The sequence below is a fragment of the Rhinatrema bivittatum genome, chromosome 5, assembly GCF_901001135.1.
Source record: "Rhinatrema bivittatum chromosome 5, aRhiBiv1.1, whole genome shotgun sequence".
Lineage (NCBI taxonomy): Eukaryota > Metazoa > Chordata > Amphibia > Gymnophiona > Rhinatrematidae > Rhinatrema > Rhinatrema bivittatum.
The window spans coordinates 93877053-93894836 of NC_042619.1; the positions used below are offsets into that span (position 1 = coordinate 93877053).

Below are 17784 nucleotides of genomic sequence, written 5' to 3' on the forward strand. Positions count from 1 at the left end.
GACCGGTACAGGCCCCTCCAGGGGCGGCAGCTGGGCCAGTACAGCAGGCTCGGATCCTACTCGGGCAATTGTAGCAGGCTCGGACCCCTCTCGGGGCGTTGTAGCAGGCTCGGACCCCTCTCGGGGCGATGAAGCAGGCTCGGACCCCTCTCGGGGCGTTGTAGCAGGCTCGGACCCCTCTCGGGGCGTTGTAGCAGGCTCGGACCCCTCTCGGGGCGATGAAGCAGGCTCGGACCCCTCTCGGGGCATTGTAGCAGGCTCGGACCCCTCTCGGGGCGTTGTAGCAGGCTCGGACCCCTCTCGGGGCGATGAAGCAGGCTCGGACCCCTCTCGGGGCGATGAAGCAGGCTCGGACCCCTCTCGGGGCGTTGTAACAGGCTCGGACCCCTCTCGGGGCGATGAAGCAGGCTCGGACCCCTCTCGGGGCATTGTAGCAGGCTCGGACCCCTCTCGGGGCGTTGTAGCAGGCTCGGACCCCTCTCGGGGCGATGAAGCAGGCTCGGACCCCTCTCGGGGCATTGTAGCAGGCTCGGACCCCTCTCGGAGCGATGAAGCAGGCTCGAACCCCTCTCGGGGCGTTGTAGCAGGCTCGGACCCCTCTCGGGGCATTGTAGCAGGCTCGGACCCCTCTCGGGGCGTTGTAGCAGGCTCGGACCCCTCTCGGGGCGTTGTAGCAGGCTCGGACCCCTCTCGGGGCGATGAAGCAGGCTCGGACCCCTCTCGGGGCGACAGCAGGACCGGTATGGACCCCTCCGAGGGCGGCAGCAGGACCGGTATGGACCCCTCCAGGGGTGGCAGCAGGACCAGTTCAGCAGACTCCGATGGCTGACTCAGGAAGTCTGTCAGTAGGACCGGTTCGGACCCCTCCGAGGACGGCAGCAGGGCCGGTTCGGACCCCTCCGAGGACGGCAGCAGGGCCGGTTCAGCAGGCTCAGTTAGAAAGTCTGTCAGCAGGACCGGTTCGGACCCCTCCAGGGGCGGCAGCAGGGCCGGTTCGGACCCCTCCGGGGATGACAGCAGGGCCGGTTCAGTAGGCTCAGATGGCTGAGTTAGAAAGTCTGTCAGCAGGACCGGTGCGGACCCCTCCGAAGACGGCAGCAGGGCCGGTTCGGCAGGCTCAGATGGCAGAGTTGCATGGTTAAAGGTAGTGTGCATGGAAGACACAGATTGTACTGCCGTGGGCTTGATACCTCGAGCCAAAGTCTGATGCTCCTGATTTTGTTTCTGGAGGAGCAGTTTAGAGAAGGCACAGGCAGTTCTAGGACGTCTAGGGAAGGTGCTCGTTAGTGTCCACTTGGCAGCTGTGGGAAGCTGAGCCCTGCTGGAGTTAATCAGCTCTCTCCGTTGTAGAGAAACCTGTTCCCGAGGCTCTAGCACTGGTCTCACAGAAGCCTTCTTGGCCAGGTAAGTCCTGGGTTTTTCTACCCACAAACTGCCAGCAAAAATGTCTGTTTTAGTTGAGCCAGAAACTGAATACTGGTTAGGAGAGCTGATAGCCTTTTCTAATTGCACAGCTGGTCCTAGAGCAGAACAACGGGGGCAGGGTTTGCCTGGAGGTAACAAACACGGGAGACAGGAGCATTTCCACCACCCTGGTTTAGGAGCCAGACAGTTCAAACACTCCTGATAGACAGAGACATTTTTCTTGTTGCAGTTATTGCATGACCAGTGTTCCTGACCAACAAGTTCACAGGCTAGACAGTTCTGATAGCTAGGATAATTCAAAGTTTGACAGGAATTGCAGGTATAAAACTTTAAAGAAGGAGGCATCTTGAATTAGTGAAAAGTTGACTCACCGGCAGGACACAGACCTATCTCTTCCCCTGGAAAATGTGATGGCTTCGGCATACTGTTACGCTTGGGCTCCGGACAGGAGTCGTGCACACCACCCAGCAGGGTGGCTCCAGGTGGACAGAGACAGGAAGCTCGAACAGAGTCAGGTACCAGGCTGGGTCAGGGCAGGCAGCAAGAATCAGAGTCTGGGTTCAGGCTGGGTCAGGGCAGGCGGCAAGTGGCAGTGTCTAAGTACAGGCTGGGTCAGGGCAGGCGGCAAGTGGCAGTGTCAAGTACAGGCTGGGTCAGGGCAGGCGGCAGTCAGCAGTGTCTGGGTCCAGGCTGGGTCAGGGCACAGTAAGCAGGGCAGGGCAGGTCAGAAGGCCCGTAGGCCACACACACACACACACGGAAGGCCCGTAGGCCACACACCAATAGCGGGGCAAGGCAGATCAGAAGGCCCGTAGGCCACACACACACACACACGGAAGGCCCGTAGGCCACACACCAATAGCGGGGCAAGGCAGGTCAGAAGGCCCGTAGGCCACACACACACACACGGAAGGCCCGTAGGCCAGGTATGGAAATCAAGGAAGAAGGCCAAAAGGCCGCACAAGGCAAGGCAAGGAAAGGAAAGGCCCGAAGGCCACGCAAGGCAAGGCAAGGCAAGGATAGGCCCGAAGGCCGCGCAAGGCAAGACAAGGCAAGGATAGGCCCGAAGGCCACGCAAGGCAAGGCAAGGCAAGGATAGGCCCGAAGGCCGCGCAAGGCAAGGCAAGGCAAGGATAGGCCCGAAGGCCGCGCAAGGCAAGGCAAGGCAAGGATAGGCCCGAAGGCCGCGCAAGGCAAGGCAAGGCAAGGATAGGCCCGAAGGCTACGCAAGGCAAGACAAGGCAAGGATAGGCCCGAAGGCCACGCAAGGCAAGGCAAGGATAGGCCCGAAGGCCGCGCAAGGCAAGGCAAGGCAAGGATAGGCCCGAAGGCCGCGCAAGGCAAGGCAAGGCAAGGATAGGCCCGAAGGCCGCGCAAGGCAGGCTAGAGCAGGGAGCCCAGGTGAGCTCGATGCCGAAGCCCCGAGGCAACTGTCAGGCAGGGTTAAGAGGGCACACCCAGAGCATAGAGTGGACATAGGAGATGGACTGGGCCTGTCAGGAAAGCCAGCCCTAGAGGGACCCCTGGTGGTGAGGCGGTAGCACAGCAGCCACAGCCGTAACAATAGATGAGAAAACAGAATTATAAAAAAGCCACAAAACCTAAACAAAATGACATAAAGACATGAAGCACATTTTTTGCCATGCACACTTTACCCCCAATAGTGAGGCCTCATCATAAGTATATGTGGGAGTGATGACCATGTGGGTTAGGGAGTTTCATTGTGGGAATAAGTCGCAGAGTTTATTAAACAATACTACTGGGGGTCAAGAATTCTCATGGTGGGGGAATAAATCACAGGAAGTGCTGAATGGCAGTGTATGGGCATGGGTGTTCTTTTTTTCCCCCGAAAGGAACAACAGTAAGGTGGATCTGTCTAATGCCCTTTTGAATTTTCATTTTAATTACTCACCTTTCCAAATCTGAGCTCAAGGTCAGTTACAAATTCAGGTACAGTAGGGATTTCTTTTGATGTTATATTCTTTCTTGCAATATTATTCTTGTAGTAATGAAATTTCCATTCTTGTGGGATGATTTGCCTACTACATACATTAGAACCATCATTTTGCTCGCTATCATAAGTGCTCATAAAGAGCAACATCTAGAGCTTTACATATAGTTTCATATAACTAATCTCCAACATTCTCTTCTTCCATTGGTAGAAACAACTAACAATTAACCTGAATTTTTAATCAATACACATTTATTTAATTGTCGGTTCAGGCCACATATAAAACAGAACAGAAGGAAAGTAACCTCCAAAACATCTAGAAAATCATTGAGGTAGGTCAAGCACTGATTCTAACTAAGATCAACCTTCTTGGACCAAAAGGACAAGCTGAATTTTCATTTAAAGTTTTTCATTTGTTATAATTAGGTACCTTTGTTTTCAGGTTTTAATTTATTTTTCCTGGGAATTTCAATGTTATAACAAAAACAATCAGTGGAAAATGATTTTGTTATTACAAACAGGAGAAAAAAATCAGTGGAAAAGTCATTTTTCCTCTGATTGAAATTCCCTGAAAAATAAAAACTGAAAACAAAGGTCCCTAGTTATATTATAGGGATAAGCATTTGTTTCAAATTAATGGGAAAATTCAACAAATGTGACCATTTTTGTTTCATTTGTGGCCTCCTCAAACAAATGGAGGTTGCCTGCAAATTAAACAAAAATGTTTAGTTACATTCATTTATGTTTCCCATTCATGTCTATGGCCCATTGAAAAGTGCTGCAGCGAGCCTAGCAAACAAGAAATTACTGAGTGAGGTATTAGTCAGGAAAGAGCCAAGACAGAAGAAGAGGGCAGGTAGACAGGATGGAGGACCAATCAAGGTGAAGCTGCCCTGCTCCTGTTGATTAATTTTGGAAGTCTTGCTACCACTCATCCTTGCTGCCATATCCCTGACTCTACACATTAGGGGTCCTGATACCACTCTGCTTTGCTGCTATACCCCTTATGCTATTCTTGGGGATCTTGCTGACCACTCTGCCTCGTACTATACCCCTTATGCTACACCTTAGGTGTTTTGATGCCACTTTACCTATCTGTGATGCTTTAAGTGTTCCATCTTGGTGATTTTACTGCCACTTTGCATAGCTACTATGCCCCAAATGTACCATCTTGAGAGTCTTGCTGACATTCTGCCTAGCTGTCATGCCCCAGATCCTAAACCTTGTGGGTGTTGATGCCTTCTTGTTGTTTGTTGTTTGGATCCCAGCCTAGTTCTTCCACTCTATTTCTTTCTTGATTATAATGGGGGTAAAATGTAGTCATTGGCCAGATTGCAAAGTTAGCTGGCTAAAATTATCTAGCTAACTTTGAGTACTAACTATGCAGGTTATCACAATTAAAATGTGTTAATCCTTTCCTTCATCTCCATCCTTTAGCCGCTAGGGATCCCCTGTGTTTATCCCATGCCATTATCAAATCCTTAGAAAAAGATGATCCCAGAAACAGAATAACAGGGGTACATCATTGGGAGCTCAGTGAGAATCAGGAAGGCAACATGATGCTACAAGAAAGACAGAGAGGATCCTTCCTCCTGTTCTGACTGAGAAAAAAAAGTGTAGGAATAAACGTATCTCTGAATAAAAGCAAAGAAATTCAGCAGGAAATTCAGCTGAGTATTATCCTGTGTATGAGCAAAGTGCCAGTAATATCACACACACAGGGGAAGAACAAAAACATCCTGTAACTGAAATCACAGAAGAGTTCTGATATCGGAGACAGACAATATACATTTACAGACTATAGCAAACCCTCAGTCAGAAGAAAGAAATGCAGGCATAAGAGAAAACAAGCACAGGAGACACCTTTAACATGTTCTGAATGTGAGAAAGGTTTTACTAGGAAGAGAGAATTAATGCAATTCCAGAAAATCAACAAAGGGAAGAGACTGTGTTTAGCTACAGAAATGGGAAAAGCTTTCTTGATAAAGAAACCTCACAAATTACGAGAGAAGTCACACTGATGAGAGACCACTTTCATGTTCTGATTGTGACAAACATTTCACTTAGAAAGCAAATTTCACAAGAAACCCAAATCCTACCCAGCAGCAAGATCACTTTCAAGTAGAACAGTGGTTCCCAAACCTGTCCTGGAGGACCCCCAGCCAGTCAAGTTTTCAGGATGTCTGCAATGAATATGTAGGATATAAATTTGCATGCAATGGAGGCCTGACTGGCTGGGGGTCCTCCAGGATAGGTTTGGGAACCACTGACGCAGAGAATGTAATAAAAGCTTACATTACAGAAATGATACTGATGACATCATTTTCTTATACTAAATCTGACAAGTGGGAAGTGCATCAACAGGAAGACAGACAGCAACCAAACCACTCTGCATTGCTGCTGTACCTCTTATCATACACCTTAGAAGATTTTCTTTTACTCAACATTGCTGTCATAACTACACTTTGCACCTTAAAGGTCTTGCTGTCATACTGCCTGGCTGTTATACCCCAAACTTTACACCTTGGGGTGTCCTTACCACTTTGGGGGACTACTTTGCATCTCTCACAGTGCCTTAGTGCGTTGATGTCACTCTTTGTGCAATTTTGTCCCTTTAACTGTGCCTTGGGGATTTTCCTGACACCTTTTCTATTTTGTTCCATCTTCATGGTGCCTTAGGATGTTGATGTCACTCTTGGTGCCACTTTGCCTCTTGTGCTGCCTTCAAGGGTTCATGCCATTGTTGTTGGTGCTCTCTTTTGAAGCCTTGGGATGTTCTTCCCACTTTTGCTGTTACTTGGCTCTTCTCATGGTACCTCAGAGAACTCCTGCCAGTGCTGTTACCACTGTGCCCCTTCTACCGCATAAGTTGGGGGATTTTACAAGATGTGTGTGCCTAGTTAACAGCTAGGTCCTCCAGACCCCCCTGGTTTGATAGCCTGACCTCACCAGAGTTACCCCAGATGATTTAAACCCCTCCAAAATGGCTCAATCTTTTTCTTTTATAACTTACATGGCATTCATAACAGAAGTAAAGTTACATGGGAAGGGACCTTGGTGCGTGTAAATATTTACACACTAATCTCTTGGCCAAGCCCTGACATGCCCATGCCCACTCTTTTTTGAAAGGCTTTGAGACATGTGTGCCATGGTATTTACACATTTATCTGGGCGCTTTTTAAAATATGGTTAGCACACATGAGCCCAACTTATTTCCGCATCCCCTAATTAATCTGCATCCACACTTTTAAAATTCCCCTTTAAATGTGTTAATTTGAAGGAATTTCTAGAAGGCCTTTGTTCTCAGATCTTAATGTTTGCAATGGCTTATAAAGTTTTAGCATAGTACTGATCCAGCAGTCCAAGTCCCCATGGATAATCCAGTATATTAATGAAGCTAATCTGTATTGTACTCGATACTTGATGGGCAGCACGTGCAGGGAAAATAAAACAGGGGATAAGTGATCATGAGGTAAAATACCAAAACAGTATACGGATGAGCATAAGAATATAAGAACATAAGATATACCATACTGGGTCAGTCCAAGGGTCCATCAAGCCCAGTATCCTGTTTCCAACAGTGGCCAATCCAAGTCACAAGAACCTGTGGCAAGTACCCAAACATTATATAGGTCTCAAGCTACTATTGTTTATTAATTACCGTCATAGCAATTTATGGATTTATCCTCTAGGAACTTATCCAAACCTTTTTTAAAACCAGTTACACTAACTGCTGTAACCATATCCTCTGGTAATGAATTCCAGAGCTTAACTATGTGTTATGGCCGCCAGCCGCAGTGTTCAGCGACTGGGGCCGGTCTCTCGTCTGAGGCGGCAGACTGCTTCCGACGCCCCCATGGGCCCTTGGCCGCCGGCTGCGGTGGTCTGCGACCGGGGCCAAGGGCCTACCTGCAGCGTCGGGCTGCCTCCGGGGCTCCTGCTGGAGCAGGCAGCCCCCTCCGACGCTCCCTGAGTGGCCGCTGCCGCTGCTGAGCCCGGCCGCATGGTTCCTGCTCTGCCGGGCTGACTCCTCCCCCTCCGGGTTGATTAGAGCCGCACGTGCGGCTGAAGATTAAATTTAAAGGGGCTACGACAGGAAATTGTCGTGGCTCCTTCCTGGGACTCCTCCCTCAGCTCCGGCAGTTCTTGCCCTGCAGCCTGCAGGTTATCCTGCCCCTAGTCCCCTACCTTGGGAGAGTTATATCAGAGCTCCCCAAGGCTGGAGAGGTGACCCCAGGTCGAATGGGAGTTACAGTCCCAATATCATTTACATTTAGGCTAATTCAATCACTTTTCAGTGTCTCCCCAGACTGGAACAGTTGCAAACTAAACAGTGGAATACCCTTTCAGATTTCTTTTGTAAAGCATCTTGGAGTCTTGTAAGTGACAAAATGTGTGTAGCACCTGGGCAAAATGGCTTGATCCTTGAGACCCAATGTTTAAGACCCTGACTGGCATAATCCAGAATAGATGCAGGCATGTTTAGGAAGTCAGAGGGCAGGGAGAAGGAGGAAGGAGAGGGACAGAAAGAGAGAGTTTGAGTGTGGATATGAATGGGTCATTGAAGCAGGAGCAGGAACCGGAGCTGTTGAGAGGAGCAGATTTAATGGGAACATTTTAGAGACAGATCACAGCATGGAACTGGTGACATCAGTCTAGCTTCCTAGCTGGGCAACTTAGTGCTCCTCAGGAGATTCATGCTGAGAGCCAAAGAAGAAGCTACCTCCAAGAAGATTAATTACTCCCAGTGTGAGTAATTCATGTTTTCCTGCCCGAGGTATAGAAGGGATGCAACAATTTAATCCCAAGTAGGGAGCAGTGGATTCTTATACACTAGAAGGGGACTGTCAGCCCAGGGAGACATGGACACCACCTAAAACTGGGCTATCCCTGACAGTGTTGTGGGAGTGAGGAGAGACTGGAATAATCTATCTTAATAAATGACCTGTTGGAGTTTGGAAATGTAAATCTTCTGCACTGTCAAGCACTATAGTCATTGTTTCCTATGGAATGCAGGTTGCACATAAATTTTCCTTGCAAATAAAGTCAGGTCAATTGGGAACCACAGTTAGTCTACACCCTACAAAGGAATTTATAGGCTGCCAGAGACAGGACTGGTTATATATCAGGTGGTCCAATACACCACCTGATAGACAATTGAATAAAACAAACCCTAAAATTGATCAAGAGAGTCCACGGACATTAGAGTTACATTTATAATTAGTCTCAAATGGATTTCCAGTCTATTACCTTAGCAATCTGGTAATGATAAAGCAGGATATAATATCCAGGAGACGTCTATTAACTATAAACTGTAACCAGGTGCCACTGACGTATAATGCTGAGATTCTGTGCTAGTAGCCAGTCCTAAGTGATTTAATACCATTATAAGTGTATTAGACATTTCTGTTTGGTTGTTTAATGTGCTAAATTATTTGGAAGAGTAACCAAAGGGTCATAGAATCCATCTCTAGAAACTGAAATGATAAATACTCTGAGCAGTTTTGCAGCTATTATTATAAACACTTTACAATGCTGATGGCTAAAGAAATTAATTTTAAAGTACAGAGTCTTGTTGAGACTTTTTACCTGGAGTTTTGATCTGCATGAAAGGTGTAAAAACTGAAATTATTCTCTTTGAAGATGTCAGTCAAAGTCTTGTGAAACTTTCCTCTCTTACTCCTCAAATAGTTTAGAAGGTCACCATAGCAACAGTATTCAAAAATCAAGTAAATTGGTCCTGAAATAATAATAATTTTTAGCATACTGAGTATATGAAAGCTTTGCAATATCGATAATTTAAGACAACCAAAAAAATATGAGGCTTGAAAACATGGAGGGGAGGAGAGGTGTTAACCTTGGTTGAGCTTTATTGGTCAATTCTTTTTGACTTTAGAACTCATCTAGGATTATCTATGGGCAAGGCCAGATTTGAGCATAGGCAACATGGGCAACTGCCTAGGGTGGAAAAATATCCCAGTCAAAGAGGAGCTTGCTTTCACTTGCTTTAGGGTAGTGCAGTGCCGGTGTAAGCACAAGGTGAGCTAGGCTGCTCGCGAGAGGTAAGAGTCAGGGCTGCGACCGGGGGGGGGAAGTGTGTACTGTACCGGCAAAGCTTCAAAGAGACACCACCATGGCACTCTGCCTGTGGGTACAAAATCTTAAATCTGGCCCTGTCTATGACATCAGACTACCGTCTATGTTGCACGTGTTGTCTGTCAACCAAGTTTTCAGATCTCAACCAAGATTTTTAGAAAAGCTCTTTTGAAGCATAATTTTTCATTCTGTTTGTTTTTTTTTTTTTAATATATTGGCCACGTTCTGTTGACATTTTCTTTTTTAGTTGTGTTTTCATAAAGCACATTAAAGATTTTTCTATGCTTGGCCAAGCTTCCCAGAATTTTTCCAATAAAGATTTTTGTCTCCATCCCTTCCAGTGGGAGACTGTTACATGCATACACCACCCTTTGTATATATAAAAAAAAGCAATCATGAAATGGACAGTTAGCACAAAGTATGGGCCTTCTGTAATGCCATCCTGAACGGAGCTGGAAAAATATTGATGAATAAATGGGGCCAACTAAAAACAGATCATGGGAGCATTAGTATAAGCATTGCCCCCACAGTGGTAAGATGATGATGATTACATTTGGTAGGCTATAAATGAATTCTTTTTCTGATATTAGTAAGTGTCATGCAATAATATTGATAATTTAGAGCTATGTGATAGACATTTCATACCTGACGAAGTGCAAGCTCCCAACAAATTCACAATGTTGTCGTGGCCTCCAATATGAGTCATCATTTTCAGTTCGGACATGAGAGCCTCTTTTTCCGGGGTGTCTGGTTTGTCTATAAAAATGACTGGATTACATATGGCACCAAAACTTGGGAAGCAGACATAATTCTACACGTAGACCTTAAGACAGTACAACCATGTCAGTTTTTCTTACAAATCACAAACCCTCCTTGGCACGTAAAGCAATAAAAAAAAAACATTCAGTCCGCTAACTCTTAATAAGCATCAAAAGCATACTTTATGAATAAAGGGGAAATCTTCAAGTTGCCTATAATGCTGCAAAGTCCCGCAATCTGTCTACAAGTTTTCAAAGGACATGGTATGCGCATGCTTTTATGTTGAAAATTGTCCAAGGAAAAAGCACTTGCAGGACTTTGCATCTCCTTTTCTCGTGGCTACTCTTTCTGATCAAAATTAGGCATACAGTTATAGGAAAATCCAAAGTCATGAGCATAGTTTTCTCCCCCGACCTCCACTAGCGGAAATATGCATGATGTGGAACAACAAATGTAGGGTTACCCACACAAACCCTTGGCAATATTCAAAGAGCTCCTATATCTAGGTAAAATGTTTTTCTCATGGAAAGGACTTAAAATAATACAATATGTAGGGACTTTTTTGTTTTCAGGTTTTGTTTTATTTTGCCTGGGAATTTCAAAGCTAGAACAAACAATGGAAAAATGACTTTGTTATAAGACACAGGAGAAAAATCAATGGAAAGGTCATTTTCCTACTGATTTCTTTTTTGTTCTAATATTAAAATTCCCAGGCAAAATAAAAAAAAAAAGACTGAAATTGAAGTCTAATAATATGCTAAAGTGAAATAAATGAGGTAAAACTAACAAAATGCCTACTCTTGTCTTAACTGTTCAGTGAGCAAAAATGGTGGCTTTGTAGATGTCGTATAGAGTAGACGTTGTTCTCATTGCCCTCTGCACACAATGCAAAAATAGAGATGAAAGTAAGATGGCTGTTAAGTTTAGTGTGCTTTATGAAAAAAAATGCACTTATGTGAATTTTTGGGGTTGTCCATCTGTCTGTCCATCCATCTGTGACACTGAAGTCACAAACTGAAAATAGCAGCGAGCAGGCAGACAAAGCAAGAACAACACAAGTTCTAGTGGGGGAACCACTGGTAGAACAGAGCAGCAGGGCTGGCAGGGATCCTAGGCCCCACCTGCTGAAGAAGAATTGGAGTCGCCAGCAGTCAGAATAGCAGAGCAAGGTGGGGGGATCCTAAGTCCCGCCAAGTAAAAAGGAGGTAAAGTCGATGGCCAAGGTGGGGGAAGCTCCAGGTGGCAGGTAACAGACAGGGTAGCCCCAGGAGGTAACTTAACTGGCTGGGGGAAAACACCTGAAATTGGATCCAAATCCTCTTCAATAATTAGGAGGTTTAACAGTGTTCCCTGGTGGTAGGCTGTTAGACATAACAGTAGATGGTTAACACATTGGCATAGCCGAGCCCTGACAGCTCTTGATATCTCTTATTAGCCAGCTGCTGGAACAAACTCATTGGTTCCAATGATGGACACACTGGCTGCCTCTTTTTTCTTTTCATCTCTAATCTCTTTTAGCAACTGCAGGAAGCCTAGGGGCTTTCACTTCCTTTCCTGTAGCTACATATGTATCAATAACCTTGCCCGACTCTGGCCGAGTTTCGCTCACCAACAGAGCTGCCTCAGGGGCTACTGTGTAAAAGAAATCTTAACATAGAAACATAGAAATGACGGCAGAAGAAGACCAAGTGGCCCATCCAGTCTGTCCAGCAAACTTTCACACTTATTTTTCTCATACTTATCTGTTACTCTGACTGCTGAGGTCAGGGCCCTTATTGGTAACTTTTTGGTTCTAATTTCCTTCCACCCCCGCCAATTGATATAGAGAGCAGTACTGGAACTGCATCAAAGTGAAGTATCAAGCCTAATTGGTTAGGGGTAGTAACTGTCGTAATAAGCAAGCTACTCCCACGCTTATTTGTTTACCTAGCCTGTGCAATTTTGTCCTTGTTTGTTGTTATCTGAATATAATTCCTTTCTTCATTCCCCCCTGCCATTGAAGCAGTGAGCTGCGCTGTATATATATTCAAAGTGAAGTGTCAGGCTTGATTGGTTCAGGGTAGTAACCGCCGTAACAAGCAAGCTACTCCCACGCTTATTTGTTTACCCAGCCTGTGCAATCTTAATAGAATGACTTCAGTCAGTAAACAGCTATATATAATTACTATTACACTCTACCACACGCTGCAGCTCAGCTGCAGATATTAAGCACAACTGTTTCGACTGAAATTTTCTTGCAATACTGAATCAACATGTAACACTGAATACTGTTTAAAGCTTGACCTCTGGTATTAAGCACAACTATTTTGGTTGAAATTTCCTCTCAATACCGAGTTTGCAATGTGCGAAACGATCCAACATATAACACTGAGTAATGCTTAAAGTTATGCGTGCCTGTGGAGTTGTTAGAAGACTTGTTTGATAAGAATAACCATACATATTCCTTACTGTTTACTGACTGAAATCATTCTATCAAGATTTCTTTTACACAGTAGCCCCTGAGGCAGCTCTGTTGGTGAGCAAAACTCGGTCAGAGTCAGGCAAGATCTAATAAAAGTCCTTTTATACACCGATTCTCTTCTTCTTTTCTTACCGCTGCATAGCAATCTTGGATCGGCTTCCGCTTTGTTTTTTGGGACCATCTCAATAACCTGTCAGACTGGAGCACATCCCGCACTAACTGCTCCAATAAGGCCATATATTTCTCTGCTGGTACTATCCCCCCTTTTCTGATCACTTCCCCAATAGAGCCTCCAGACATCTCAGGTAGTCAGACAGTTTTCCCCATCTCTTTGACTGGTCTGTCTGAACCGGAGACTCAGGTCTGACCCACTTTCAGTAGTGCCAAATGTGCTCTCCAAGGATTCCAGGCACTCCACAGCTGTGGCCAGTGGATTCTCAGCTTTCACTAGTCCATAAATCTTCAGAGCAGGGCCCCAGAGACACTATCCTAGTCACCATCTCTTCTCCAAAGCAGAGCATTCCCTCTCAGGGGACATCTGGATGGCTTGCTCAATTCAATTTTCATAATCATCTTCCCTTCCAGGGACAGGTATCTTACCAGAAAAAGTTCTCAATCGTTTGTGAAAGCTATGGTCATTCTGGAGCTTTCTGGATGCCTCTGTACTTTGTGTACAGCCAGTATAAGAGATGCAGGGTCTTATGGAGCAGCTCTGCTGGAGCAAACATTTCCTTTAGCTCTGTAACTGTTTTTCCTTTCTGAGAAGAAAGTCAGTGAGCTCACATGCTATCACTTTCTCTACTAGGGGCACAGTAATTTTCTCTACTAGCACAGTAATTTTCCAAGAGATGGCCCCTTCTACAGGCATTATTTCATGAGGAAGGGTCTGGACTGAGTTAGTGTGACGGCATACATAAAAGGCCATTCATTTGTAATTTCTCCTGTGCAGAATCACAGATTCAGCATTTCACTTTTATACTGTGCCAACCGGCAACGGTGTGCCTAAAGGGTTATTCTACACTAAAAAGGCCCTATTTATATTAATCTCCTTCCCCTTACACCAATTTTCTAGAATTCGCAAGGCCATGGTTATGGTAGGTCACAAAGGGTGTTGGGTATTACTTATCCGGTTTGGATGTGCTACAGGCAAAGAAAGAAAATGTTTCCAATTCCAGCGGTGCCTTCACTCTGTGGCCCCCTCTTGGATAGAATATAAAGTACCCCTATGCTTGGGTGGGGAGTACTACACGAGAAATTATATTTATTAATATGATTTATCTTCAGGTTCATAGCCAGAGTGGGGTTTGAGACAGGGTAGAATAGTGAATGGTTCCTGGCAATAGTTCTCTGTAGACTGAAGAAATGCAGACAAGGTTTTTCAATATTATCAGAGGTACATGAAATTTTTCATTGATGACTTTGCCGGAATCAGAAAAGGTTTCTGAGAAGAATTTACTTCCGAACTCCAACTGAAGAGTCAATACAATTTGACATGGGGGGAGGAAGGTAGGTAATGCCTAGTATTGCTATCTCCTATCAACTCAAGGAATGGGAGTTTCTTGATTTCTCTGGACAGGAGGAGGTGTAATGACCCTTTCTTATGATTCATAAACAGACACTGTTCAACATTCACTGACACTTCTCCTCTTCTGATAACTTTGTTCGCCCTAGCTGCATGGGCTCCTCCTTAAATGTGGACTGCAAAGGGGGCCAGACAGGGGATAGCATAGGTCTTTGATACGAAAGGGGCTGGGGGACTCCCATTCTCAGGGCCTCTCTTGAAATCAGATATCAATTTTCACACACAGGAATATAAGGTTATCCAGTTTGGTGGGGTGTCACAGCCAGCCACTTCATCTTTGACCTTTGTCTGATAGACCCTGCCAATACAGCTATCTGCATCTCTTCTTTCCAAGAGAGTTTAGAGGCCAGGGTATGGAATTGTACAGCATATTGCCCAATGGGTCATGGTGCCCTGTCTCTAGCTGAGTAATTTTGAAGCTGAAGAAGATGCTCAAGGCAGCTCATCAAAGAGCTTCCTGAATTAGATCAGGAATTCTTGAATTCTTGGAGATTAGAGAGACCGGGGGTCATCTCTCTCCCATAAGGGAGAAACCAATGCCAGAGACTGACCAAAGATATTATAAAGGCCACTTTTGCTCATTCAGATGCAAAGTTGGCCAGCTAGAGCTCAAGGTGAATCAGGCACTGACTGATGAAACCTCTGCAGGTCTTGGAACTACCATCATACCGAGGTGGCAAAGATAGGAAAGTGAAGAAGTAGTCAGAGATGAGATAGAAGCAGCGACTGGCTATAGAAACGATGGGGGTGGTGTGGCCATAGCTAGAGATAACTGCAACTTATTTAGTTGCAAAGAAAGGTCTTGCAGGACCCCAATAATGTGGTCTTAATTTTTTTGTTGTTATTGGACTGTCTGTGAGAGGTCCAACGGAAACACCAGCACGGGAATGTCAGCTGTGTCCATGGCCTAAGCAAACTGTCACAGCCTTGGAAGAGTGGACCCTGGGACTGCTGACAGACAAGGCCATGGCATGGTACAGAATTGTGAGCCAGAGACATGGTCAGGCAGGCAAGGTCGAAGCAGGCAGAGTCTGTTCAAAAGCAAGAGACAAGCAAGGATCAGGCTAGGCAGCAGATGGAAGCAAGGTCAGGAACTAGCCTGGTTCTCAGTCAGAAATCAGAATCAGGAATACAGCCAGACACAGAAGAACAAAGAAACAGAACCTATTGCTCAGGCACCTGCCCAAAGGAGTGAGCTTTCTTTAATATTAGAGCAGTGTTGATGTTATCAGTCCGCGCCACAGGAACTCCTGTGAGCTGGCCCAATAAAGCTCGTGAGTAGCTATGGGCTCTTACTCAGAGCAGCAGGATGCAGCAGAGGAGCCGGATGTCGGGAGTCATACAGGTCAAAGGACACAGCACTGGACCCGGGACCATGAGATACAGGATGCCTGCCATGATGCAGCACCCCATGGTTTGGTGGCATGTTACAATTAGTTCCTCAGTCTTTAATTTTTTTGATACAGATAAAACAAGTACAGATTGTATTTAGAACTAAATTGTTTAAATCCGCTTGGGAAATGCTATATACAAAGGCAAGTATTAATAAACCACCTGATACTTGGAAACCTCTGTGTGCATGTCTGCCAAAACACAAATAGCAACAAAGAATTACAATTCAGGCTATTTAATTTTGTGAAGTAAAGTACCTAGAGTACCTGAATGTAATCTGCTTTGAAATGTCTGAAAAAGCAGAATATAAATCAAATAATAAAATAAAATAATGACAATTTACTTTTACCTTTCAGCATTTTGACAGCAACCTGGACTGAGACTCCTGACTTGCTAATGCCATAGGCTGTTGCAGTCACTACTTTTCCAAATGCACCAGAACCAAGAATCTTTCCTGCAGTATAGAAGCAAAAGTTAATGTGATTGATAGTTTACTGTGGTAGAAGTTGCTGTACTGTCAACAACATCGCCTTTCTCTTACCCAGCTCCAAATTTTCTCTTGGAAACTCCCATTTGTGATCATATTCTAACACACTGGCGTCAATATATTCGTATTCATTGTCTGAAGAGCCAACAAACTGTATCATTTGTAATTGGCTTTCATACCTGTACGGCTTAAAAGACGAAAACGGATTACACAGAGAAATTAACTTCATTGGAAAGTGAGTAGAGGGGGCAAAACTTCTCTTACCTTTCTACATTTATGGTAAAGTAATATAATAAAAATTGCAATGCACAGAAAGCAAATCCCAGTGATGTAGTATAGCGTATTATCTTGGACATCACGAAGAGATTTAATTCCTGCAATAGAAAAAGCATTCTGGTGACACAAATAAAGTCATTTACTGCAGTTAATTATAAACTTAGTGGTCTATATTCAAAAGCATTCAGCTCAGAAGTTATCCTGCTAAATGAAGATGTGGGCACTTATCCGGCTAATTCTTGCCGGTCAGTAAGTTAGCTGGCTAGAATTTAGCCAGTTAAGGGGGTCATTTTCAAAGACTTATCGCATGCGAGAAGCCTCTATCACACGCGAAAAAGTCCCTTTTCGCGTGCGATAGCATGCTGGGGGCAGAGTCGGGGAGGCGAGGGGGGCAGGCTCGGCGATGTCTTCACTGGCGGCGATAAGGTTAGTAAGCTTATCATCGCCAGTAGCGCGCCCAATAGCGCCACCTTTCACGGTGGCGCTATTGGGTGCAAAAGCCGGCAGTGAAAACCCCGCGGTATTGCGAAGGCTGCCGGCTTTCACAGGCCTGCCCCCCCGCTTTCGCTGGATTCACCATTCTGCGATAGAAAGGTGAATCCAGACCTAAGTTAGGTGCATTCTGGGGGCGTAACTGTGAGGAGTTGAGTTAGCTGGCTAAGTTAACCGGCCAACTCCAATATTCAGAATCAGCCAGATAACCTACCCAGCTATATAGGTGTAGCTGCATTATTGACTATACCTGCAAAGTTAGCCAGATAAGATTTTCTGGCTATTCGGACACTGATTGAATATGGAGCTCCTCAGAAATTTGGTGATGCATAAAGGGATGAAGATTACATTCTGCTGACCAACTCTGTCCATCTGATCTTTGAAATAAGTCTATTATCCTTCCAGTAAGGACTGAAATGATAGACAGAAGACTTTCTGAATGCCTCTTCATGCTTGGTAGCTATTTGTTTCAGATGCACTAAGCATTTTTCCATAGACCCAAAATACAAAAAACCCTTTGGCACATCTGGCTCAATCTTTTTGGCATCCAAAGTATAAAGGGATGACTTACAATTCTCAGCATTAAAAAAAACAACAAAAAACCTTAAAGAAACTTCCTGATTATAAAGAAGGGAGGGGAAAGCCAAAGATGAAATGGGATGTATGGCATGACACCAGGAATGGAGTTGGGCAGCGCCTTCAAAAGATATAGTCCCCAAAGCCCCGATTTCTCTCCTTCCCAGCACCATCCAAAAAAATGCTTCCAAATACCCAATCCCCCTGCTTCCCAGCTGGAACTGTCAAAAGAAGGAGGCCCCGCCAGCTGCCTTAAACCTAGCAGGCCAAAATCTGACCGCTAAGCG

General features: G+C 45.2%; 1 protein-coding gene across 2 annotated transcripts in view; it reads right to left on the bottom strand.

The window, feature by feature from the left end:
• The window catches only part of FLT3 (fms related tyrosine kinase 3), a 223348-nt gene that overhangs the window by 51057 nt on the left and 154507 nt on the right, over window positions 1–17784 (bottom strand). For both annotated transcript variants that reach the window (XM_029602605.1, XM_029602604.1), the window contains exons 13-17: window positions 16418–16527; window positions 16208–16340; window positions 16016–16120; window positions 10118–10228; window positions 8966–9116 (exon numbers count right to left, since the gene is read on the bottom strand). In XM_029602605.1, the coding sequence (XP_029458465.1) occupies window positions 8966–9116; window positions 10118–10228; window positions 16016–16120; window positions 16208–16340; window positions 16418–16527 (610 nt within the window). The remainder of the gene's footprint in view (window positions 1–8965; window positions 9117–10117; window positions 10229–16015; window positions 16121–16207; window positions 16341–16417; window positions 16528–17784) is intronic.